This window comes from Eublepharis macularius, chromosome 12, assembly GCF_028583425.1.
Source record: "Eublepharis macularius isolate TG4126 chromosome 12, MPM_Emac_v1.0, whole genome shotgun sequence".
NCBI lineage: Eukaryota > Metazoa > Chordata > Lepidosauria > Squamata > Eublepharidae > Eublepharis > Eublepharis macularius.
In genome coordinates this window covers 33,329,515-33,356,042 of record NC_072801.1, presented here as the reverse complement: position 1 = coordinate 33,356,042, position 26,528 = coordinate 33,329,515, and the positions used below count along the sequence as shown (strand labels likewise).

General features: G+C 47.2%; 1 protein-coding gene across 1 annotated transcript; it reads right to left on the bottom strand.

Annotated features, from left to right (window-relative positions):
* Positions 1–2,275: 2,275 nt before the first annotated feature.
* Positions 2,276–25,588, bottom strand: GRN (granulin precursor). The gene is made up of 14 exons (XM_054995358.1): positions 25,503–25,588; positions 20,554–20,710; positions 16,234–16,380; positions 15,444–15,528; positions 14,720–14,841; positions 12,932–13,070; positions 12,692–12,798; positions 11,781–11,910; positions 8,850–8,947; positions 8,311–8,556; positions 6,223–6,459; positions 5,459–5,686; positions 4,399–4,650; positions 2,276–3,134 (listed from the first exon to the last, which is right to left on the bottom strand). Exons 1-14 carry the CDS (start codon positions 25,538–25,540, stop codon positions 2,988–2,990), a joined length of 2,133 nt encoding a protein of 710 aa, XP_054851333.1. The 5' UTR covers positions 25,541–25,588; the 3' UTR covers positions 2,276–2,987.
* Positions 25,589–26,528: the final 940 nt, after the last annotated feature.

Here is a 26,528-nt window from a genome sequence, read left to right as displayed (position 1 = left end):
GGAAGGGCCTAGAAGGGAAGCCATACCTGCCTGTAATGGCTTGTCAAACAGGAAGAAGGGGTACAAGCACAAGAGATCCTCTGACCCTACAGCCAGTGAGGCTTCTGTGCTGCTGAGGATATGGACACCTGGCCAACACTGCTTGGCTCCGTTACTTTGCATCATTTGTAGTTTAGGACAGTTGAACCCAACTGTCAGGATGTCTCCTGTCATACTCGGCAAGGTCCCGTGTATTGCCTGTACTCTGCAAGGCCTGTGTACTGTTTGATTCTGATTGACTCTGATGTTAGAAGCTGAAGCTGCCTGGAATGTGCCTGCTGTTCTCTGCTTGAAATGTGAGAGCCTGCAATTATCTGTGCGGTTTCTCTTTCGCCCGGGAAGCTGGGCCTTATGGCCTTGGAGTTTCTAACACGTCATCTCTGCTTTGTCTTGCTGCTCATCTATTGAACTTAGCTGTTTCCTGAAGGGGGTGGGGACTCTGGGGATTAGGCTGTGTTTAGAATCCTATATATGTTATGTGCTTGTAGTGAAACACCATTCCTGGCAAGGAATGTAATAGGGAATGATACTAGTAGCTTATCAATAAAATTGCTTTAACTCATGCAGTTCGTGGATTCATGCAGTGAAGTCATTGAGAGTTACTTGGCAGAACCTTACACCAACTCCAACGTTACTGTAAGCAATTGAGGCCTGAGTGCCCAGCGAATACCATTTACAGCATACACACTCACAGCTCTGCTTTTTTATTAACAATCTTGCTGTGCCAAACCATGAAAAGGAACCAGATAATTGCATAGTGCAGAACACACTCCTGCATTGAAGAAGGGTCTCAAGATCTCTTGCTCCAGGATGAATGCAAGGAGGGGCTTCGTGGAAGCTGGGGGTCAGCCCTGAGGCCAACTAGGGCCAGGTGCAAACCCCCCCCCCCGCCCTTGGACTGCAAAGCGTGGCAAACACATTTGAGAGGCAAACCACAGGGTTTGACAGCCCCAATCACCCACAAGGCTGTCATCATAGTTTGCCTGTCCACTGCCTGCCTCGAATGACTGTCAAAAAGTTGGGGTGCTGGGTTTCCATTTTTTTGCTTTGGGGAGGTCTTTGCATCTGTACAGTAGGCAAGACTACTCAGAGTCAGGTCAGGTCTTTCGATGACATGGATAGGGAATTATGACTTCCGCTTTCAACAGGGTTCAGTTGACCCTTGCAGACTCAGTTAAAAGCCTAGTGGATATACTGAACTGTGGGGGGAGGGGGTGGACAGGGATATAAGATCTGGGGAGGAAAGGAGGAAGGCTTGTTCACGCAAACAAGAGGGCTGTGCGGTAAAGAAATGGTTTGGAGAGATGCATTGGGATAGGTATCGTAGACTATACTATTGTGTATTGTCTGATGCTGCACAGTTCTGCACCATGTAATACGCCATGTCAATTTGCTTAGGTTTTGTTTCAGCATCATCTCCAGCTCTGTACTGGATTTCTGCTCCTTTTCAAATTTCTGCAATCCTTACCTAATTGTACTCTCCTAGCCCCTACACTGCAGAATCTGCCTTGAGCCTCAGCAAGAAAGGCAGACAATAAATAACATGACCAAACAAGGCCGGGCAAAATGGACGTGCATGGAATAATACTAACACGGACTTGAACACCAAACTACAAGCTGTAAGGATTTGTAATCACTGACTGATTTACTCACTATCTATTTGGGGAGGATAATGACTCTGTGGGAGGAGGGAGGAGGGGAAAGAAGACTCCAGTTGGCGTGAGACTGTGCATGCATTAAACACTGACAATTGCACGGCACCATTTTGTCTTGAGTATAAGAAAAGACCCAACAGGTCTGAATCGCTTGACAAAACTAACAGACCATGAGCAGGCGCTTGAGTTTCCTTCATCGCAGCAGTGCGCCTGGGATCACATACAAGGTGCATTTCTCTCCCTGATGAATGAGCACAACCCACCTGAGATGATGTGAGATGATGAGTGAGTGTTCCTAACCTAGAACTAGCACATAGGGTTGAAGCTCGGAAATTCTTTGAGGGAGCAATACCTTTTCTGAGCTGAGCTGCTCGACTGACGGCCCAGACTTTCATATCTTTAGAGTGGAAGAGTCTGGGACAGAGCAGTCGCCGCTCAGGGCAGCTTCTGTTACACTGTAGAGAACCCGGATGCAAGTTCCACTCCAGCAGGAGGTCAGCTTCGCTAAGCATGGTCCGTCTCCGCATGCGTGAGTAAGAACACGCTTCCTCATCAAAAACCTCCTTCACTACCGCACCTGCCACTTTTAAAAATCAATCATTTATTGGATTTTTCCACATGAACACACACACAGCATCAGAATTTAAAAACGAACATCATCTTCTGCCCCCTCCCCCATAAACAGGGGCTCTGATCAGCAGAGAGGAGGGGAGAGAAAAGACTGTGGCTGCCCTGCATGGGGGGCAATACATGCGGAGAAGGTGACACACTGGGAGGTAGCAGGTAATGGTCTTCAACAACTTCCAAGGGCCCCAAGCAGCACCATAGGAGGCTCAGCAGGAGAGACTGTGCCCAGGCGCATACGGGCAAGTAGCCCGCTCCAGATGCCAACCCAGTATCAAATTGATTTTTTTTTTAAAACAGTGCATGAAAAAGTTTGCAAAAAAGCAAAAGAACCAAGGTTAACAGCAGCAAAGCAGAAGACTTGAGCCCACAGAGCTGCCTGGCAGAAACAGGTCAATTTTCTCAGACACCAAAGAGCAGTCTTGATTCTAGTCACAGACTAGTCAGGGCAAAACATTAAGAACAGACTTGTAACTGTAGACAATGCCTGTGCGGAAAAGATGGCTCCCCCTTCCCAACCTGTAGGCCAATGCAGGACAGCAGAAGTCCCACCCTACCCAAGCTGAACAGCAACTTAGCAGAAATTGCTCTCACGTCTTGTGGTCCTCCCCGGAGAAGCACAGCTCACTCCAGCTTGAATCTTGGGGTAAGCACACCCCAAAAGGCACTTCACAGCAATGGGAGTGCTTGTGTGGAGTGCGAGGAGAATATATCGACATCCCAACGGAGCGGCCCATTCCGAAGGCACTGCAACCCTGAGCGGGAGCAGCGGAAGCCAGAGGGACAGCAGTGGCGTTTATCAGAGCAGCAAGATCCCTGGTGGGCGGAGAGAAGAGACGGAGGCAAAAGTTACTTCCTGGAGGAAAGAATTAGGAGTGTGTGAAGTCTGATGGTTTACACATCAAAGGCAAAAGGGTGACTCTTTTATTGAGGGGCACCTGGAAATGTGTCAAATGTCTACCTTGCCATTCTGGCTTACTGGCATCCTTAAAGTGGTTTCCCATTTTTTTAAAAAAAATCCACTGAAACAGAAAAGGTGATCAAGAGGGGGAACAAAACAGCTATAAAACATCTAGCAGATAATATGTGAGGAACAAGGCCGGTTTGGAAGAAAGCGGCCAACACTGCCAAGCCCACATGAGATGTAGGATTCAGTTTTTCAGGGCCAAAAGCAGCAAACCAAAATACAGACACATTTGCCATAATCTTGGATGCTGTACTACTCATTAAGAAACCACTGTAAGACAATCAGCAAAAAGGAGCATTTGGGCCAGTCTAGATTCAGCACCCCACAGCCCACTTTTGCTCAGAGCAAAAGCACAGGAGGGAGCTGACAAGGCGCCAAAGAGCCTCAGAAAGGGACCCCCCTGAACTGGGACCCCCTTGCCAGGGCCACAGTCTGAGGAGGATGCTGATGCCCCACAGAGGCTGGGCTTCCTCCCGTCTCAAAAGCAGACAAGGGATTGTCTTCCGGGTTTGCCCAGTCACCCGCGGGGTCCCAGACAAAGCCCCATTAGAATTGGGGTAACAGTGGTGCTGGTCCAGGAGGGGATGACATACCTTTGGGTGGGGTGACATTATTATGAACTGGCCCTGTCCCTCGCTCGGTGAAGCTAGAACAGGGAGTTCCTGGAATTCCCTCTGCAGATGTGACTTTTGCTCATAAGATCTGGACACTCGTGGGGACCCCTTAGGGCAAATGGGCCATGTACCAGCTCATGAAAGGACAGAGCATCTAATGATAGCATCTGGTTGTGGCCCAAGATGACAGCAAATGAATTTAAAGGAGTTCGTCTGACTGCAAATGGCAGAACTGGCACCAGAGTAGAACCTGCAGGGGACGCCCAGGTGGAAATGCTTTGGTCCTGGGAAGCTGCTCGCAGAATTGCCCACCTTAAACCTTCTTCTAGATTTACAGCCCCTCTTTTTGTTAAGAGATCCATTTGCAGCCTGAAAGCTCCTCCTCTAGTTCTTCTCATAACTCTCAATCTTTTCCTAACTAAATCAGGCCACCCTCCTTTTATCCCAACTCCGGCCCAGCCATCTCCCACCAACCCTCCTCCACAGCCTGGGTACCAACCTTCTTGTAAGGGCAGCACGCCCATCCACTGGAGCTGGTCATGCAACAGGTTTGGCCATCATGGCAGTAGTGCTGAGCATCGCAGGGCACATCGCGGCCGGATGTGGCAGCACGCGAAGGACTCAACGGGACTGAGGACTGCACTCCTTCAGCGGCTAGGGACTGGGGCTGCCGCTTCTCACAAGTCTGGGCTTTCAGGTTGCAAGTGTAGCCCGAAGGGCAGCAGTGTCGGTGGTCCTCACAGCAAACAGCCTGCAGGGGACGAGAACAAGAGAAAAAGAGCCCTAGCTGTTAAAATGAGGGACGTCTGTTTCCAGGCAGTCTCAGCATCCCCCATTCAGAGGCTGCTCTTCCTCAGGAGGCAGCAATTCAAGACAGGCTTTAGGATAACTACGGGATGCATCCTTTGCAAGTCCAATTCCCTGGCCTCTTCGGAAAGCAGCAGAATGAAAATGCTGCTGCCACTCAGGGTAGGTGGTTGTGGGTTACACAGGCAGAGATCCAATGGCCTGAGGAGACTCCAGACACCCACAGCGAGATGCCAGAGGAGGAGCTGGGACTGGAGCCGGAGCGTCTGACTGGAAAAGAACTCGAGCCAGGGCTTTGGCCACAGGGCTCAAACGTGTGTGAGCAAGGCCTGAGGACGTCTCAGAAGGTGGCTTGGCAGGCCTGCAACGATCAGGAAACGGGGCTTTGAAGCATCCGCTTTTGTCCACTGCTATCCAAATGAACGATGAGAAAAGCAACATTACCTTTTCTCGGTGCTAAATGCACACAAAGTTTTAATTGTTTTACTGAAAATAATGAAAGCCCCTTGTGCAGCTGATGTCCTGCGCCCGCTTTCCAGTCAGCCCCACAGCCTGCCTCTTATCAACTGCCATTCCTTTCTCCACGTGGAGGCTGCCACGGGCTCATCTCAAGCAGAAGCCAACAAAGAATACACAGACACCACAGGCCAGCAATGCAGCAGCGCCAAGTGGCACATGCAAGCTTCCCTTGGCTTTCGGACTCAGGGACACACCCGGCATGGAGTTAAGTGTTGCATCATGGCTGCACTCACGTTCGGCAGCTGGCAGCAGCTCCAGGTGCCCGCCACGCTCTTACAGCAGGTCTGCCCTTCCTCACAGCTGGCAGTGTCATTGCAAGGGACATCGTGGCTCCGTGGTGGGTCAGCAGGACGCTTGAATCCCCAAGGAAGGAAGTGCTGGAGCTTGTTGCAGAGTTCGTGGGCTGTGTCACAGGTGTAGCCATTGGGGCAGCAGTGCACATGGTCAGAGCAACAGACAGCCTGCAAGAAAGACAGCCTCAACATCCCAGCGGGTAGGAGCAGGGACTAGGGGGCCTGGGCAACCATGGGCTGAAAAGGTCCGGCTTTATGGTTCAGATCAATACACGGGAATCCGTACTCCCCTCTGCCTATTTGATTCATCAACTCTCTGCCTAGGCTTGCTAGGTGCCTGCTGATGGCGGGAAAACACCCAGTGATTTGCCTCTCTGCCTGCTGATCAGTGATGATCACCAGGAGAAGGCAGGAAGTGCCCCTGCGCCCTGACATCACTTCTTTAAGAACTGGTCCCAAACGGGTGTGAACAGAAGTGCTGCCATCACACCGAAGGATGCACATCTTCCAGTGGCTGCCAGAGGGAGGCTGCCAACCCCGTCTCTGTCCCATGCCCCCCACCCCCACCTGCTTCCAAACCATTCCCTATACCCAGCTGGATACTCTGCATGGGTCTTTAGATCCAAGTACAGAACACTAGAGAGAGCATTCTAGTCCCATCACACCCGCTCAGCAAGACCACCCCCACCCTGCAATTGGCTCACCTGTGCAAAAGGGCAGCACCCCCACTCGCCTGAGGCCTGCCGGCAGCAGGTCTGCCCATCAGGACAGCTGACTCGGTCATCACACCTGACATCCATGCTTGAGGAAGCGACGTGCACAATTGCGGGCCTTTTCTCCAGCCAAGGGATGCTCTCACCATCCTTCACACAGGTACCTGCTTCTGAGCCACAATGGAAGCCACTGGGGCAGCAGTGGAGGTGATCTGAACAGCACACAGCCTGGGAGGCAACAAGGGAAGACACTGGGATGCAAGCTGCCACTGGACTGTAGGGCAACCTCTCTGTCCTACACAGATCTCAGCCAAAGCCCGGCTACTTAAGACTTCTTAATAGGGCGGCCAGCTTGCCTATTGTCCCCTGCTACTCAATAGGGTGCCGGGGGAACCTTCATTGTGCAACATTACTTGTGTCCACATACTCAGAAGCAGGTCACCACTCTAGGAATTTCCCCAATCTATGGTTTTTAACCATAGAATTTCAGAGCAATCTTAGAATGATGTGGTGACATCACTTCCAGGTACTCAGCCAGAAGTGACACTGCAGCATTACACATTGTTTATTTATTTATTTACTTTAGATTTTTTTTTCTGCCCTCCCAGCAAGCAGGCTTAGGGCAGATTACAACAAGTTAAAATCCATCATATAATTTATATATAATATAAAATAATAAACATTTAATAATAATAATTTAATTCAGCAAAGAAAAGTGCAAAAATATGAATAAAAATGTCAACAGTGTGGTTCAACATAAAAAGTACCATGTTTTTAAATGTTTTACATGAAATGTTTTAAATGTTTTAATGTTGTTATCCGCCCTGAGCCTGCTTGCGGGGAGGGCGGAATATAAATACGATGAAAAATAAATAAATAAAATAAATACCCTTATATATACACGTAGGAAGCTCACACATATACAAGTATATTAATACATTTTATCTCCATTTGTATAGAACCAGGCGTGTTTCAGCCCAAAGGCCTTCCTCAGTGGTATATATTCATACAAAAAAGAGAAACGAAAATTTGAATACTTCTGACCTGGCCTAAGGAGTAAATATTTATTCTTCACATTTTTTTCAAATTAAGTACATTTGGAAAAAAAACATTTTGGATTTGGATTCATTTGGCATTATTTTTATGTGCATTTTAGATCTATGTGCAAAGGAAAAATCTTCCATCTGAATGTGTTACCCATACTGCACTTTAAGCTATTTCATGGGAGCAACTGAATACATTTACTCCACAATTTTTTATAAAGCATCCTTGTGCAAGTAATTTTATTTATTATAATCATATGTATTTTACATTTTAATTAGTTTTGATCGCTACAAAATATCTAGACAATAATTATTAAAACAATGTTATTTTTTTCTTATTTTAGGTCAGTTTTGTACAGGGTCAGACACATGTGAGCTTACTAGATGTAGATATACAAGGGTATGCTGCTTTTATGTTTATCCGCCCTGAGCCTGCGAAAGTGGGGAGGGCGGAATAAAAATATAATAAATTAAATTAAATTAATTAAATGTTCAACCCACACTGTTGACATTTTTAATCATATTTTTGCACTTTCATTTGTTGAATTCATTTGTATCACGTTTGGAGTTACATTTAATTCACCTTTTTGTTCCAACTTCTTTCGTTACCCTTCTTCTGCAGGACTTCATTTTTTTCTCCCCTTTACTGTTGTCCCTAACAGGCTTTTTGGAAGGTACACCCCACCCTTGGTAAACCCCTATATAGAGGAAAAGTGGTAAGGCCACCGCTTCCCCTCTATATAGAGCCTGAGGATCATGCTAGACGTGCCAGCAGCAGATCTGGGATCTGCCATAATTATACAGAAAGCTAAGAATGGGGGACCAAATTTAGGGAGCAAAGGGAGTAGATTGCTGAGCACCCAATTCTACAAATAGGAAACTGAGACCAAGAGCAATTTCAGGATAGCTAGGCTTGGATTTGGACCCACCTCCCTCCCCCATCCAAACCCCAGATTAATCCAGAGGAGCCCAACAACAAATATGAGACTAGGCTAGCAAAGTAGGCCACTGGGGGAAGAGAATGTTCCTCACTCACCTTTGGCAGTGGGCAGCACCCCCAAGCACCTGTTGGTAAGCGACAACAGGTCTGCTGATCCGGGCAGGAAGTCTGGGGATCACATGGCACCACAGAGCCCGCAGAGGTTGCTGCAATATGCACAATACTCGCAGAAGATTTTGCCAGCCAAGGGATACTCTTGATGCCCTTATGGCAAGCACCCTCTGCTAGGTCACAGGTGTAACCCTTTGGGCAGCAGTGGATGTGATCTGAGCAGCACACAGCCTGGAAGGGGAAGAACCACCATTAGAAACCTCCTGGAACCACTGGCTTGGACAGCACATATGAAAAGGCCTTATGCCGAGTCAGACCACTTGTGTATTTGAGCTCACTAATATCTGTGGTGAGTGGTAACCGCTTTCCACTGTCAAGCCAAGATCCTTCCCAGCCCTGTGCCACAGACTGAACTTTAGACAATATATGCAAAGTATGTGCTCTATAGCAAGCCCTTGATTGTATTACCCAACTGCCAATGAAAGAGCCTGCATTCCTACCCCCTAGGGGGCAGGTCCTCTCACCTCCTCCAGGGGGCAGCATCCCCAGTCGCCTGAGCGCTTCCGACAGCAGGTGTGGCCATCTGGGCATTTGTGTTTTGCATCACACTGTACATAATGAGCTGCAGGAAGAATAACACCAAGGGTGAAGGAGCAGGCCCTTCCATCATTCCAGCTCTCCCCCTCAAGCGTGCCTTAGCGTACGTAGACCCCCATAAAAGCACCATACACAAGAAGCTGTCTTATACTGAATCAGGCCATTGGTCCATCAAGGTCAGTATCATCTATTCAGACTGGCAGCAACTCTCCAGGATCTCAGGCAGAGGTCTTTCACATTACCTACTGCCTGGTCTTTTTTAACTGGAGATGCTGGGGATTGAACCTAGGACCTTCTGAATGCAAAACAAAGGTTCTTCCACTGAGCCACACCACCTCCCTACTCTAAATGCTGCAGGAAAACTGAGGCATATGATGAGGATGGGAGAAGGGAAAGAAAGATGCTTCACTGCCAGCTAAGGGCTGGTCCAGAATGAAACTTTCCTGGGGAAGGCTACACAATCAACTCCCTTACAGTCGTGTCCTTATTCAGAGATGTACACATCAACACCAGCCAAATTCTGTACTGAGCAAAGCTGAATTCTGCAAGCTGCATAAATTAAGCAAACTTCATCTGAATTTTATTACATTTTTATCCCACTCTTCTTCCAAAGAGCTCAAGGAGGTGTCAGTTATTTCCCCCTTCTCCTGTTTACCACTGCCAGCACTGACAATGATATGCTGCTTCTCCTGGTATGCTGCTTCTCCTATAATATCTATAATATCTAAAGTAATGGACAGATTGCAGAGTTTGGAACATAATTATTTATCCTTCCACAGGGGAGAGGCAAGCAACACAGCAGGCCTATCTGCTGACATCTGGAAATTGTACTTGAGCTACTCTCTCATGCCCGAGACATCACCAGGCATTGTTTGGTGTAGTGGTTAAGAGCGCAGGACTCTAATCTGGAGAGCTGGGTTTGATTCCCCACTCCTCCACTTGAAGCCAGCTGAGTGACCTTGAGCTAGAGATGGGCACAAACTGAAATACGAACCAAAATTAAGCACGAACCAGGCTGGTTTGTGGTTTGCGAACCAGTGGTTCGTCAGATCCCATTTCTGACGAACCGCCACGAACTTTAGGCTAGTTCATTTGGTTCATTTTTTGGTTTGTCACTGCAGACAGCCTGGAGCTAATCAATCAGTTTCCTAGGCAATGGGATGGACTTCCTGCAGACCTTCTGCTGGCCTGGAAGTGAACTTCTGCTGGCCCAGAAGTGACCTTCTGCTGACCTGGAAGTGATGGTTTTCTGACCTGGATGTGCCGTTTTCACGAACCAAACGAACCAGTTCGCAAACCAGGGGCAGGTTCGTGAAAGTTCATGGTTTGTGAAATTTGACAAACCATGAACCACATGGTTTGGGTTTTTTTCGGTTCGTGTCCATCTCATCACAGCTCTCTGGAGCTCTTTCAGACCCACCCACCTCACAGGGTGTTTTGTTGTGGGGATAATAATAACATACTTTGTAAATTACTCTGAGTGGGCATTAAGTTGTCCTGAAGGGCAGTATATAAATCAAATGTTGTTGTTGTTATTATTATTATTATTTTTTCCCAGCACGTTTTGCTGCCTTAAAATTTGAAAAGGTGTTTTTCAGTTGTTTTTGAGTAAAAGGAAATTAAGATTTAAGGAAAATGAATTTTACATCCTGTGGAGAAATGCACTCCACCCTAGAGATCACATTTCTATTATAGTCATTGGGACTCTATCTATGAACTGGAGCCTGGTTGCAGTTTGCAGCTGGCAAAAGAGAAAAGGCATGGGGTGGGTCATCAAACCTAAAGTACCTCCTCCTCACAGGTCAGGAAGATCAGGATTGATGCCAGACGGAGACTATAATGAAGTCACAACAAAGATGGTCTCTTTTCTTTGTTTGTTTCTCTTCCAATGGGTACAAGCCACAAAGAACTAAACCTTTACCTAAGGACTCCATCTTGACATGCATTGAGGGACAATGGGCAGAAGTCCCAGACTCTGAGAACTAAGGTGATTGAGGAATACTGCAATTTTAAAAATTACCAGCCTATCCTAATTTTAACATTGTTTAGGATAGGTATAGTTTAGGCTTTAGAAGATTGTGTATTTTAACCTTTTCTTTATATGCTTGCTTAGCCAGATGCTTGAACATGCCATGTGTACTTTTTAATGTATTCAACTTCCTTATGTTTTGAATACCCAAAGCCTGATTCTCTGTATCCACACCACACCTATGTGATCCCGCTTTCCAAAGAGCAATAATGGGGAAGGGCAGCAGTTGAGTTCACCATTCCTCGAGCACAAAAGTGCAGTAGATTGTCTCCATTCTAGCTAGCAGAAGCAAAACAGGAAGCATGGCGACTAGGCAGAGCCTTTAAACAGCAATACAGATAAAGAGTGCTAGATATCCCCTTTAGCAGGAGATAGTCTTTCATATTGGTTGGTGGCAGCAGCTACTATCCAGAGAAGCTGACATACTTGGGAGCAAGGAAAGGGGCAACCTCACCAGGTGGAGTCCAGGGATGGCTGCGGGAGGCTTCCAGGCTCCCAGACTAAGAAGGGACAGGGCTTGCCAAACCATTTCCTCCAATCCCCATTCTATACTTTTCCACACTTTTCTTGAATCATGGCAGCTTTAAGCAAAAAGCCAAAGTTCTCAGTAGTGCAAAGGAACACCCCTTCCTCTACTGGATGTTGGACAACATGACACAAAGGCCCACACTCCTGGGCTGCTGGTCCTCACTGCCCAAACTGAGTTGTTTTTGCTATATATTCTCACCATATTTGATGCACAAACCCACCTCTGTGATTCCTCCACCTTCCCAGCATATTCCACACCCCCTCTGCCCCTCCCTTTGACCGAGCTTTAAGACCTCCACACCTTTTTGGAGGTCCACAAGAAGGCGGGTGATGGGCCATGACCAACGAGGGGTCAAGGTGCATTTCGAATGTGTCAGGTCGCATGCGGTGCCCTGAGGACAGCAGTGGAGGTGGTCACTGCAGCATACAGCCTAGTAGAAAGAGGGAGAGAGCAGGCATTGTGGATATCCGAGGCAGGACAGATGTGCCAGTGGACACCCAAGCCTAGCACATAAGTGGGATGGCTCAGGCACAGATGGTGGGCAATGCTCCTTGCCAAGGTTTATGGCACACCCTGCAAGATGGGCCACAAGCCCGGAATTTGGAATGTGCTGCACAGGTTCCTGGCAAATGGGGCTGGTGATATTCCAAATCTTTCCAAGATTAAGACAAGAACAATTAAGCGTCTGGTGGCAGTCGTCAGGATCCTAGGATAAAGCTGGAAAAATCTGATGGACAGTCATATATGTCCTAGTAGGAGCCCTAAGTGAAAGGGCAGCTGGGAGATCATTTCTGGGCTCTTTCCCCTCTGCCCTGGTCAGCAACTACCTTTAAAAAATAAACAAACTGGGGCTACATTTTAAACTGGGGAAAAGGCCTCTTCCTTCCCTGCATGGACAGTGACAAGCCTTGGCACAGTGCTGCTTCTGTGAAATAGATCAACTACTCATTGCGAGAAACAAAGGACTCTTCCTTGACTCGGGTCTGTGTGAACAGGAAAATCAGCTCCCACACATTCCCAAAGCCTTCGAGGTACAGGCAGGACGGACAGCTTTTGCTGCTGTATGCTGTGAGGAAGAGGCTCAGAAGAACTATTGCCCACAGCAGAGAATGTGCCAAGAGCGTAAGAAGGATTAAGGAAATATCAGGGGGATGGAGTGAACCCAGGGTCTCCAGTTGCCTGCCCCTGCCTCCCCCTTACCCAAAACTTACGTTCTGTAAGGGGCAGCAGCCATACTGGCCGGTTGCAAGTAGGCAGCAGGTGGCAACGTCTGGACAGGTTGATTCGTTGTTTGGACAGATACTTTTCTGAGGCAGAACTGAGGGGGAAGATGAAGAAAAGTACAGGAAGGGATGAGGATTTCCTACGTGAGCTGCTGGCCTCCAGCCAGCACAGACGAGCCGAACGGGGAAAGAGTTACCCCACCATCACACTCAGGCCCCACTTTGTACCCAGCACTGATGCTCGCTTCCTGGCTGGGAACTTCGTCCGAAGGGGCTCCTCCCCAGAGGCAGACAAGCACCGCGAATGAGCCGTATCACAAGTCGTCGCGTGAGGACAGCAATGAATCTTGTCTGCACAGCAGGATGCCTGCGAGAGAACAAAGTGATTGGCATTCCAACTCTAATCCCACCCCTTGCCAGAGTTAGGCAGGGCCGTGCAATTCTGCAGCTCCATGCTTAACACAGTATGTGACACCAGGCACACAGTTCAGCATCTTGAAAACCCCTGCTTTCTTCATTTTTTAAGCACACCCTCAAGTTGCTAGTCCTTATGCATTCACAGGCAGTACTGACAACTTGTAGAAAATGCCTAGTGAACTGCAGCAGCTAAGTGACATGGCTCCAGGGTTTAAGGAGGGTTTCATTGCCCTGCACAACTTCTACCTATTGATGGCTTAGAAGAAACAAATGAATATATAAATGCACCTAATGTTAAGATTATTGAGCATGAGTTGGAGCCATGTGAGGATCTGGAGGGCTTGCCCCACCTCTGCAAACACTCCATTCCCCTCTTGTTACTGTAGTGGCAAGGAAAGGCACCAGCATAAACAAACCAGGCCCAGAAGTTGCACAGAGTCACCAGGAGCCATTTGTCTGGCATGCCTCTTCCTGTAATGCATCTGCTTTGCACTGCACACAGTCCCCATTGGGGGGGGGGGACTTTATAAGTGGCATGATACACCCAAAACCTGCTCATAGGAGCAGGAGGATTTAGCAAGGGTCTGTTCAAGTGCACCCAATTCAGGTAGCCAACTGGGCCACAGGCTGTCAGGGCTACAAGTGATGCCGCGTGCCCTGAGAAAGCTACCTCCAAAATTTCCTTTAACATACAAATGCTGGAAGCCACCCATTTCCAAGCCTGTCCGTCATTTCACTAGGAGGCAGTGGCTCGAGGCAGGGGGACTTTCCCAGCTCTGCTGCCTGGAGAACCTATGGACCAGAAGTGGGCTCTGCTGGATGCCAGGCAGGCACAACATTTTCAACTGAACTCAGCCTGAAGGCTGGGCACCTTCATGAAGAAGGACAAGACATTAATTCAAACTGATGGGTACTGGCCAGCAAAGAGCTCATGTGGGGCTGATAGCCGGAGAAAGGGCAATCTTTTTCAAGGCCCTTAGCATTGCCTTGGGAGCAGGGAAAGAGTGCAGTGACTCCCCTGGGGCGCAGAATACAGTAACAGGCACTAACCTGAACTTCCTGCAAACCCCAGACTTCGTTATAAAGCACACACACATACACTCATGCTTCTAGTCCTGATTGCTGGAGATCTTTTTCAAGGCCTGTGTGATGACCACGGCAACTGTAGAAGGCAGGATGGGGGCTGGCCAGGAGCTGCAGGTGGGGCTTCAAATGATCCCCCTCACTAGCAGACTCAGGAGGAATTATGCAAACATGAGTTATGCAAATTTGCATATATCATGAATTCTGCTTTTCTTGGCATGGAAGCAGGATTCCCTTCGTAGTGGATTTTAGATGCTTTTATACAGGAAGGACACATTGCAGTACTTCACCTGAGCACCACCAACAAGGCATATCTGAAGCGATTTGCTGGGCAGGTATTGGATTCCTCCAGTGTTCTGCTTTTGAACACTGGGGAAGGGGGAGGGGCTTGAGGCAAGAGGAAGGAGAGGAATTTGGAGGCCTTCAGACCCCTAATCTAGTTATTCCATCCCCCTCCCCTCAAACATGGGACAACTGCCCCTCCCCTTGTCCAGCCACACAACAGACTCCTCGCACCTGAGGAATTGGGCAACAGCCCCAGGACCCATCAGTCATCAAACAGCAGGTGGACTCATTGGGGCACTGCGATTCTCCATCCGGGCACTGAACAGCATCCAGGGTGGCAGGAGGAATGAAATCTACAAGCCAAAGGAGAAAGCAAACACAAAACCCTGTTGGCTCCAGGCATTTGTATGCAGATCAGTTTCCTGCCTCTATGAAGAGTCCCAGTGGTTTAGCTCACTGGCGAAAACAGAAAGCCCCTGTCCAAATCATGGAATGCATTTGAGAGAGTAAATCTAATCAAGTCACTAGTTTGGTGAACACAATACTGGTCTAAAGAAAGGCATCAGCGGTCCATTTGACTCTTGGCTGAGTTCAATGTTGTACTTTACTAGGGTTCAGCACACCTCCCTAAGGCTGCTTCTCTCTTCTACCTGAGCAAACACACATGGCCTCATCCTGCCCAGCCCCAATACCTGCAGAAAAAATGAGCCTTTGCCGTAAGAGCTAGAAAGCAGGGCCTCATTGATATCATGCAAGTCTCTACCAAGAGAAGTCTGCCTTAGTCCAGCCCCAGGGGATTTAAGAAGACCCTTCTTTAGAGCAGAGCTTTTGGCAGACCCTTTTCTGACATTGCTCAGTAGCTGATTTGGTTATTAAAATCACTGAGAGATAACACACTTTTTATTTATTGCAGAATTTCATTTTAATCGTTGCTCCCTCTTCCCGCCATCCTCACCTTGGGTCTGGAAGCAAGATCGTCCATCAGCACTGCAGTGGGAGCCACGGGGGCAGCAGTGGCGGCCATCGGCACAGGAAATGGCCTGTGAGAGACGGGGCAAGGGCAGACACAACCAAGACGCATTCAGTACGGCAGATGGGGTTCAAATTGAAAACCCACATGAGGCACGGCCTTCACCACCCCAAAAAGACATTTCCACCACCCATCATCCTTTCTCCAGGGGTTCATTTCTCACCAAAAGAGGTGTGATGGCTTAAGACTCTTGGTAACCTGTTCTTTAGGTTATTTGAAATGGATGCAGAATAGGCTTTCCCCCCTCCTCTGCTCCACATGGAAGATGGTTCCAGTTAGACACATCCCCCAGGTACAGAATTCAAGCCTCAGGCTCTCTTTTCTTCTCCTTGGCTTTCCAAGGCAGACTAGCCACAAGCTCCTCTTGGGCCTGTTCCTGTGCCTACTACCAGCTTGGCTGGTAGCCATCAGCAGGAAAAGCTCATCACAGCACAGGGATCAGCATTCCTGAGTGCTAAGGCCTGTGGATCAAGTTGCTAATAAAGGCAGAAAAGCAGGGGCCAGGAAAAGGTTGGCAACTCTGCAATTGGCTGAGAAGCGCTGCAGTCACGGTTGGGTAACAAAAAAGCCTTTTGAAATAGTCTGTTCCCTGCAAAACTGATGAAAGGCCCTCGGCCCATCTTCTGGATCCCCCCAAAATAGGTGGGTGTGGGAATGATCCTGGAGCCACCTGCTCCTTGCAAAATCCCCCCTCCTCTTCCATGTCCCAGTTCACCTCGCCCCACGGGCAGCAGCCGTAGGAAGCATCTGGAGTGCGCAGGCAGGAGTACTCCTGTGGACACAGACTGCCATCAGGGCATGTAACACCAGAGTCCTCATTCAGGAAGTTTGGAGGCAGCATGCGCAAGGATACTCCTGGGAACTGGGAACAGAAGAAGGAAGCATGAGAATGGGAGGAATCTCTGCGTGCTTCTTTCACTCCCTACCTAGAATCATGCACACCACAAGCCCCAACACAAAGCCAGAGCTGGAAAAGAAAGAGCAGGGCAGAGCGGTAGTGAGCAACAAAAATGGCTGCCAAGAAGTTGGTATTCAAGTAGCTTAATGTTTCAGATTCTGACTCAACAGGTATAGCACACCACACCAACAGTTTCCCCTTTCACATCGACTGGTCTGCTAAGGACCCTCTGCATATTGTGAAGGATTTCTGGAAAGTTTTGCAGGGCCATGGGTTGAACAAAAGTGGTTATCGAAGGGCAGTCACACATTTATTTCTGGCAATAATCCCGGCACAGACCCACTTTCTTCCCTGGGCTCACCATACGACGCAGGGAACTTGAAGGGTTTCTGCCAGACACGAGACACAAATATAGATTTCAAGGGGAGGAAAGGGCTGGTGTTTTTCTTATACCACTGATCAGAAACAGCAAGGCTCATGTTACTTACAGCTTTGCTACAGAGGGGGGGAGGTGAATGCCGGGAGGAAAATCAGAAAAAATTGGAACACGAACATACCACAGCATTAGATGTTGATAACTCTGATGTAGACATATACATCATATTTTCAAAGATGTATTTATTGTTTAAACGTGAATACTTCTGGCAACAAAATGTTATATTGTGCTTGATAATGACATTGTGAAAGAATCCAGAGTTTTCAGAGTTATAAGATATCATTTGCTATCCAAAATATGCTGGTAATGCTATTTACTGTGATTGTGTGAGACAATTTATGTTCAAATACTAGAATCTTTTTTTGTTTACTATCAAATTTGCATTCTAATTTCAATTTTTATTTTTTTCCTCTCAGATGGCAGAAATTAAGAGATATTTGCTAAGGAAGCACAGGGTGCAGCAGTTTGCACCTCTCTCTCAAGTACCGACTATATTTGCAGTTTTGCTTGTAGAAAACAAAGACATTTATACTTTTAAGTTCCATAAATATGCCAATTAGTACAATTATAAATTATGTATTTTATGTTAAAGTAATAAAATAAATGTAGGCTTGACAGCAAAGCAAGTCCTGCATATATTTCAAGTCTTCTCCTCTCCCAAGATGTCCAAGTTTTATCCCAGAAAATTTGGAAACTTCCCCGTTTTTCCCCCATGGCCTCAAAATTTCTGTAAGTTTTACATCTTTAGCCAGAGGTCAATGGATTCTGGCTGGATTTAGATGCCAGCCCAGATCTGTGCTTATCAATAACCAATTGGCGCTCTCTAGAAGTTTTCTAGAGGAAGCGAAGAGTGCCTAACCACATTAAAAAGATGGGATTGCTTGTGGCATCTGTGGACTTCTAGCTTTTTCCTCAGTGTGAAGTGAGGGACTAACCTTGTAACTTTCCGGAGTTCTTGGCACATGCTAGTGGATTTGGGGGAAGGTTGCCAAGGTTTGTGGATCCAACACTCAGGCCACGTGGAATGCTGTCTAAGCTTTCTGGCTCCACCACCTTGTGGGAAATGTAAGAGTAACCTAACAGCCTCCCAAGACTGGGCACTTCACAGAGCATGCTAGGTAGTGTTTATTGAGGAACCTCTGATAAGTATCAAGGAATGACAGCGAACGAATCCCTCTCACCGAATGACCATGATCACCCAGTCTCAGTGTCGGCTGCTACAGGAACAGTAAACTGAAATATTAAATTTCAGGTTTTAGCTGAACAAAAGACTCCTTTGTGCTTAACGAATAATCCATTGCCAGAGTTGTCTATTAAGGGTCCAATCTAGGGAGGGGCCCACAGGTCAGTGGCAAAGAATCTGCTTTCCATGCAGAAGGCCCCAGGTTCATTCCTCTGGAAGCTGCATGTAATGATTCCAAGTAAATGTGTGCATGTGTCTTTAAATGCTTGGTTTGAGCTAGGTGAAGAGTGGGGGTGAGAGAGGGAAGAGTGAGTGATATGATTGGTTGACGACTGAGAGTGTGGGCGGAGTGAATGCAGTTTAGACTGACAGAGCAGAGAGAAAGGTTTCAGTCAGCAGCCTAGCTGCGTGCTGCCTGAGTATACTGAAGTATTTATGAGAGAAATATAACCTGTGTGGAACCTGAACTGAGCATGTTTGTGAAAGGACACTCAGTCAGGGAAAGAGAGGCCAGCTGTGTGCTGCCTGAGCAGGTTTAATATTTCTGTGAATGAGAGTTAGAGAAAGAGAGGCTAGCTGTGTGCTGCCTGAGTATATTGAAGTATTTGTGAGAGAACTATTGAGTCTAGTGAAAGAGGCTAACTGTGTGTGAAGCCTTAGAAGAGATCTGTGTGAATGAGTTTATAGGAAGTAACTTTAAGAACCGAGAACTACGTTTATGAAACCGATACGCTTCTTGACTAAATAAAAGTTCATTTTGTTTTGTTATATCCCAGTGCAGCTGTCATTGCTATATCCCATTCCTATCCTCAGGGCCACATAGAACCACGAAGGAGCCTGACGCTTAGGAACGTTACCAAAAGGAAAACTTAAATAAAATATATTGGAATATAATATTCCTGGTGGCAGCAAACTACCCAGAGGGTCTTAAGGGAAAGATTAAAAGAAAAATCTATTCAAAATAAAGGTCATAACAAGTGGAGGCACAGCGGTGGGATCTCAAACATCCTGAGGAGAAGAAAATATTTTAAATGGGATATAGTAGCCTGGGAGGAAGGAACATTCTGAGAGAAAGGCATTTTGAAGGGACAGATAGCCAAGGAGACAGAGTGTTCAGTTAAATCCTATGAGGAATATAGAACGGTTATAAAGGAAAGACACAGAAGAACTAGTAGGATTTATAAGAGAACATAATCTGGTGAAGTTTAGTACAATTGTAGAAGGAAATGAAAGTAAAAGAGAGGAAAATGGCAGAGTTTATGGGGATGAAAAAGGAGGCTCTGATTCAGAAGTGCAGAGTTAAATTTACCTCATGAGGGGAAAAGTGTAGAAGAACTGAGAGTTATACTGATACAAAGCAGTGTGGAGCCAAGTAGAACTGCAGAGGAGAGAAACCCTGAGGGAATGTACAACCCTAGCCCAGAATATTTAGAGTTTCTGAGAGAAAAGTTGAAAGCGGAAATAGAACAAAAAGTTTGAAAGGGAAGCCGAAATAGAACAAAAACAGTTTGAAAGGGAAGCCGAAAAAGAACAAAAACAGTTTGAAAGGGAAAAGCGGAGAGTTGAAATAGAACTTAGAACTCAACAAGCTAGTTTGGAAGCAGAAAGATTACAATTAGAAAGAGAGAGACTTAAGATTGAGGACAAAATGGAGGGAAACTCTGAACCCAGAGCTGATTTACCTCGAGTTACCCCAAACGGAGAGCATCTGCCATACAGAGGAGACAAAACTGATCTTGGTAGACTCTCAGTGCAATTTTACTTTGGATTGTACTACCACATGGTTCTAACTGAATATAAGGCAAGTTCACATGCATTCAGTGGATTCGCTAATTTATGATCTAATTCTACTGCAAGAATATTATATTCCACATTCCAATATTACTTTATTGGGATATATCAAGTCCAAATGTCAAAATGATACATCAACGTAATTGGAACTAAATGATAAGAACAATTTTTATGTAGCACAGAAAAAATGTGGGGCAGAACCAGTATGATGGAAATAGTAAGTTTTGTATGTGAGAAAAACTCTTCAGGAAACCTGGATTTGTTCATGCCACCCACTATATACAGAGTGGAAGGGATTCTAAGAGGAATTGGGAATTTCTTTCCCTGAAGAATCGCTCAAGCTGACGCCTGTTCATCTTCCAGAAGGAGCCTGAGATATTTTCTCAAAGGTCTTTTGGTGGCGAGGGTTAGGAAGGAGAGTTAGCATACTATTACCAACCCTGAGCCTTTTAGGATCAAAAAAGCTGTAAAATCAACTAAATAAAAAACAAGCTGTAAAATCAACTAAATAAAAAACACAGACATCAAACTTAAGGATGAGGGAGACACAGTGGTATTTTTCAGTTACCTCAGAAAAACCATTTTTCAATTTAAATAAAAGTGTTTTATTGGGAGTAAACACGACCTCTTTCTCACACTGGGAAATTGCAGGATGGAGTTCTTCACCCCCTCTTTGAACAAACAGCACTAAACCAAGCACAAAAGGTCACTCAGTCATGATTCCCACCTGGGGTTGGTTACAGCAGGCATATCCATCCCCCCCAGGACGCCTGCAGCAGGTGTGGGATCCTTCACATTCGAGTCCATCAGGGCACCGCTGAGAAGAGGCTGCCACACTGAGTGTCAAGCACACCACCAAGAGGATCCACATCCTGGCTAGGAACCTGGAAGAACACAGACACATCTGTGAATTACACACACAAAGAGATGACTTCCTGTGGACCTCCATCCCTACTGTGAAATACTCGAGACCAAAAGCAGACCCTTTCCAAAGTCATTGGTCATAAAAGTGTTTATTTATCCCTTATTCATACCCTGCCTTTCTCCCCAATGGAGACACAAAGCATCTTACATCGTTCTCCTCTCCTCCATTCTACCCCACCCCCAACAACCCTGTGAGGTAGGTTAAGCTGTGTGTGTGTAACTGGCTCAGGGTCTCTCACTAAGCTTCCATGGCAGAACAGGGAATTGAAACTGAGACTCTCAGATCCTAGTCTAAAACTCTTACTATACCACACTGGCTCACAATGTGTCTCTCAGCATGCAGCGCCGGATGCTAACCCACAGCAACCTCTGGTGTCTCAGTTATAAAGATCATCCTGTGGGTGAACTTTGGGTGTGAAGATTGCTGGATAACAGAGGTTTAGAAAGGTGTGTGTGGGGGGGTGTATGAAATCTGTTTGGGGGCAGCCAAGGGACCCACCCCTGGGTTGAAGCCTCCCATCTGCTTAGGAGGAAGCAGCTGGTGTGGTAACTGCTGGGTTTCCTTTTAGACAGAGAGCTTTGCTGCACAGCTGCATAGGAAAATTTTGCAGTCAAAGAGGATGTTCACAGGTGGTGCCCCCAAGCTCAGAGCAGAGATAACTTGACAGGCGGTCACAGCCCCCTGCAAGAGTGCAACCTGTCACATTTTCATGCACCATCTGGAGCAGTTTGTATGGAACCACACACCTTTCTGTCTACAAGGCACTGAGGTCCGACTTGTGTGGTAAGCCTGTGTAGGGACCGACGGAGGAATCTTGCTGCAAGGGTGAAGGGAATGACAGCCTCTCCGACTGACAAGGGATTTCACACATCCATTAGCAAAATCTGTTTCGCTAAACAGCTCAATCTTGATTCTGCACAGGAGCTCACAGTGGGGAAATCCCAGTAGCATCCTTGCCTCAACATACTCACAAAGAGGAACCAGAAAATCAAGAGGGTGTGCCAAGGTAGAACAAAGGCAGTGAGGCAGCATCTTTCACAGTACCGTTCCTCTCTTTAACAGGAAGGAGTGAGAGAGACCAAATGGACAAACGGCTTGCATGGAACCAGAAACTAGACAGGGCTACCAGGTGGGCATCCCGCTGCCTGAACACAGGCTCTCCTACCCCAACTTTCTCCTGGCTCAACATCCCTTAGAAAGGATTACAGAAAGAGGGGTCTCTGAAGGAGAAAGACAGAGACCCCAAAATCAGGCAGGACAAAAGCTAGCCCACCCAGCTATTCCTTCAGAGGAAACTACTAGCAGACACAGCACTTCCATCCTGATGTGTTCAGGGCAAGAGAGTTTCAGGGCATCACCCACGTACTCTTCAATACAGAAATTAACATCCAAGTTAAAAACAGTGTCTGAATTGACACTGCTCTCATCCAGTCTTTAACTGGTTCTGCTCTCTAGTTCCAAAGCCTCTTCTAGTCTTCCCACCTCCAGGGACATAAAAAACATCTCTTGAGACTGAAGCACCTTCCCTATGAAAAAAGGCTAAAGAGACTGGGGCACTTTGGCTTAGAAGAAAGATACTGGAGAAGGCCTTAGCTACTGGGGGCAAAAAACAGCCCGTTTCAGTTTTCCTGCACAAAGCCAAGATTGGACAAAGAGCCATCTGCCCACGACAGAGCAGAATCTGGCCCTCAGTCCCCCAGTTCCTTTAAAGGTACAGATCAATCTTGAGAACATCCCTGGGGTTTGAATGCATGAGGTGCCCTGAAAGAGACTTCGGACCTCCCCAACCCATTTATATCCACACAGCCAGATATCCTACCCCAAAATCCAGCTGTGTACAACCTGCTCCTGAACCTTGCACTTGAAGGACAGCCATAAATAAAGGAACTGAGACTGCCCACTTCAAGTTCTCCACAGAGGGGGATGTGGGCAAGTTGGTTTGACTGTGTGTTTCACAATGTTACGGTGGCGGGTGGAAGGTGAGAGAAAGCAAAATCCGCCACCCCTCAGTAAGAGCCGCTGTTGCAAAATACCCAAATCAAAGCAATCACATGCTTACCAGTTCCTCTTACTCAACAAAGGAGCTGCCCTGTGGCCAAACAGTGGCCGAAGCGCAGCCAAAAAGCAGGAAGAGTTGGTGCTTCAAAGTGGACCCTTCACTGGACGCCCCAAGAGTGAAATTCAGCCTCCCCCTCTGCCCTCAAAGTTTGGCAAAGCAAAGGCAACCAAGGTGGAGAAATTGACTAGAGCTGCTGTGGAGGGGCAGCCTCTCCTCCCCAGAACCCAGCCAGAAAGCAGCCGCTGGGAGCAGGAAGCCATGAGCTGAGCAGATGCTGCGGGCTGAAGAGTTCCAAAGCGCAAGAGGAGGTTTGCAAGAGCTTCTCTGGGCACAAGAAGCTCAAAGGAGACCCAAATCTTTTGGATGACAGTCAGCTACATGGCAGCAGGAAAGGGACAAGGAAGACGCCTGCTAGAAACAGACACCAAAGACTGCCTGGCCAGTAAAGCAATGCCAGCTAACCCCACAAGCCAAACTCAGCCCCCAAGGAGGGCTGTCTGCCCCTCATCTCACTGCCCTTAAGCATTCCCCCTCCTCCTTCTAATGCTCTGAGCTTCTGTCTTGGGAAACTGGAGGGAGACTGAGAAAGGCAATTTTTTAAAAAAATTCTTTATTTTTGAAGTTTTTAACAAATACAACACGTACAGGAAGTGAACAATAAACTTTGATGACTGAAACAATGGGGGTGTAAAATTTTCAATGACAAAGAAGATTGTCCAACAATGTTTAATAACTTGTATATTGCTATCACTCTAAGGTTATCAGGAACTAGTTTTAATTGACTATTATTTTGTCGCACGAATTCCAGAAATGGATGCTATTTCTCAAAAAAGTCTGAGCGAAAATAAGGATTTTCTGAGAGTGAGACACAATCAGGTATTTTGTCCATGATAAAATACTCCTATACTTTATTAACCCAGGACTGAATGGGTGGTAGAGCTTTTGCTTTAAAAATTTTGAGATGATGGCTTTAGCTGCTATTATCATAATTGAAATAAGCTCTTTGTGGATCGCCAGAATCTGAGAATCTTCCCATAAATTGAGGAAAATTATTTCGGGGCATAGTGGAACACAGTGTCCTGTGATTTTAGTAATCATTTTGAGTATCTTTGACCAGTATTGAGCAAGGGGAAAGGCAATTCTTGACCCTGGCCATTCTCTCCCCCCTCCCCCTGCCAGCAAGACTGGCTGGACTTGCCATACTCCTTCGTTGGGTCTATCTTTCTTACAAAAAGGCACACAAGTAAAAATTATTTGCCAGTTTCACACCCCATCATACCCTGCACATTTAAGCAAACACATGTGCACATATGTATATGCTTCACATTATACCTGCAAAAATATTTTATGTATGCACTGAAAAACGTAAGTTGTGAACATCTCCAAACATGTATTTTGTGTGCCTCATTCAAGTGTAGTTCCTAAGGAAGCTGGGACTGACTGCAGCTTACAACTCCATACAGGCTCATTCTCTCTTTCGTTCTCTCTTTTCTCTGGCTGGGTTCAGACCAGTAGCTAAGGTGCTGGAGTGACCAGAGAATGTGCTGGCTTGGTCTAGCAGCTGTTTGTGTAAATTCCTCTGGCTCACCTCAGGCACCTTCATCCAGGCTCACCCACCTTTTCCAGAGGAATTCCAGGACAGCAGGAGTTAGCCAGAGCATTTGTGCAAACCACAAAAAGAGGGGACCAGGGAATGGGGTGAAATGGCTTTCATGCAAAAAGCTGAGATGCCTTAGGACTTCTGAAGGACCACTGGAGATGGCCCCCAAAAGCACCCACACATGGGCACAGAGCAAACAAAGGCTCAGAGGAGGAAGAGAACTCAAAAGTAATTCAGATCCAGAGAAAAGAGACTACTCAGCCGTTTCACGAGAAAAGAAGTCTTTGGGTCCAATGTCTGAGCACATGAGGAAGTGAAGATGAAAAAGAAGCAGTTGTACAAGAGCCTGAAAGGGTGGGGAGCAACCATTTCAGGAAATCACGAGGCTTAAATGGGGCGCCACTGGGCCAAAAGTACACAGAGCCCTTAGGCAACCACCCCTCCCCCAAGGCAGACCAGAGCTCATTCTCTTTCACCAGCACAAAAGTTTTTAATTACTTTCAACACAGCCAACCTAAGGACATGCCTGCTCGCTCACCTCAGAGAGCTGGAAGAAAGGAGACCCTCTGGGTATGATCCCTTCCATTTCAGCCAGTTGATGGGGCCAAATCTGACTTCATTTACAACTTGTGTGTATGTCTTTAACTCGTATTTCATGGGGGAGGGCAATGCCCACCACTGAAAACCGCAGCTAGGGCCAGGTCCTGCCTTAACTGCCAGGTGGAAAAGAATGGAGAAGAGACTAACACCTTGCATGCCCTTCAGCCAAATGTGTGTGTGCAGGAGGCGTGCATATGGGGAGATCAGTACACCAAAGATTTGCTGCCTCAGACCACGAGCAGCTCAGCCTCCTGCTTCCAGCGGGGTCCAGCCAGAGGGGTCTACTAAGCGGGACACGGGAGCAGCAGCTGCGCCATTTTGCTTGCCAACAGCCCGGTGCAGACTGCTGCTGAACCTGGAGGCTCCACTGAGCTCCCGGGAGGAGGGAAAGAACCTTTCCTCCTCTCCCCCCGCAGCAGCTCTAACCCCGTATCTCCTCCTCGGGCAGCCGGCTCCCTCCCCGCACAGGGACCCCCAAAGCAACCCACTCACCCACGCAGCAGCATCTCCTTCTGCCTGCACAAGAACATCCACACCGCGCTTCCTCGCAGCCGGGACAGCCCTGTCTAAGCGCAAGCTGCGCCCCCTCGGACAAGGATTGGTCGAACCCTTCTTCCTGCCGCCACACGATTGGCTAGTTTTGCTCACAGGGGCTGTAGAACGTCGGGGGGGGGGGGGTTGATCCGTTCGTTTCTTCGCCGTGCCGCTCTCCCCTCCCCTCCAGTTTCCTTTGGTCACGTGGCTGAGGTCATATGATCGCCCCGTGAGTCAGTTGCCCAAGCACTCACATGATCCCAAACCTCCTTTGCTGCAAATTTTTGCAAAGATCATAGTAAAGCCTGTATGGCTGCCATGTGGATAGGAAAGTTTGAGTTTTTCCAATCGTGCCCCCGAGGCAGCCATTTCTCTGTTTAGGGTGCCAACCTCCAGAGGGGGCCTGGAGTTCTCCAGAATTACAACTGATCTACAGAGATCCATGCTGCTGGGGGGAAATGGCAGCTTCAGAGGGTGGACTCTATGGCATCTGAGCTCCCTCCCCTCCCCAAACTTTAACTCCCCCCTGCTCCACCTCCAAATCTTCAGGAATTTGCCAAGCCAGAACAGGGACCTGTAGTGGGCCTTTCCTTCCCCCACCACTGGGGGCTTTTGTTTTATTATCAGAAATTTAATATTATATCAATATAACAATCTGTATACTAGGTTCTCTGGATTCCCATCTTTCACTTTTTAAAAAAGTACGTCTCTATCCCCTTTCATTACAGAGATATAAATGGAAAGGCATATCTCTGCTATGAAAGGGGATAGAGGGGGTTCCCTGATGCACAGACTGTGACATCATTATAACAATATTCGGTTGACAAGTTTTGAAAATAAAACTGAAAACACCCTGATAGATGGGGGGGGGGCACACCTGCTGCTAGGGGACTGCGCTGTGGAAGTCCCCACTGCCCTTTGTTGTATTGCAACCGCAGCCTCAATCCTCCTGTGAAAAACCACCCTTTGTTTTCTTCAACTGCC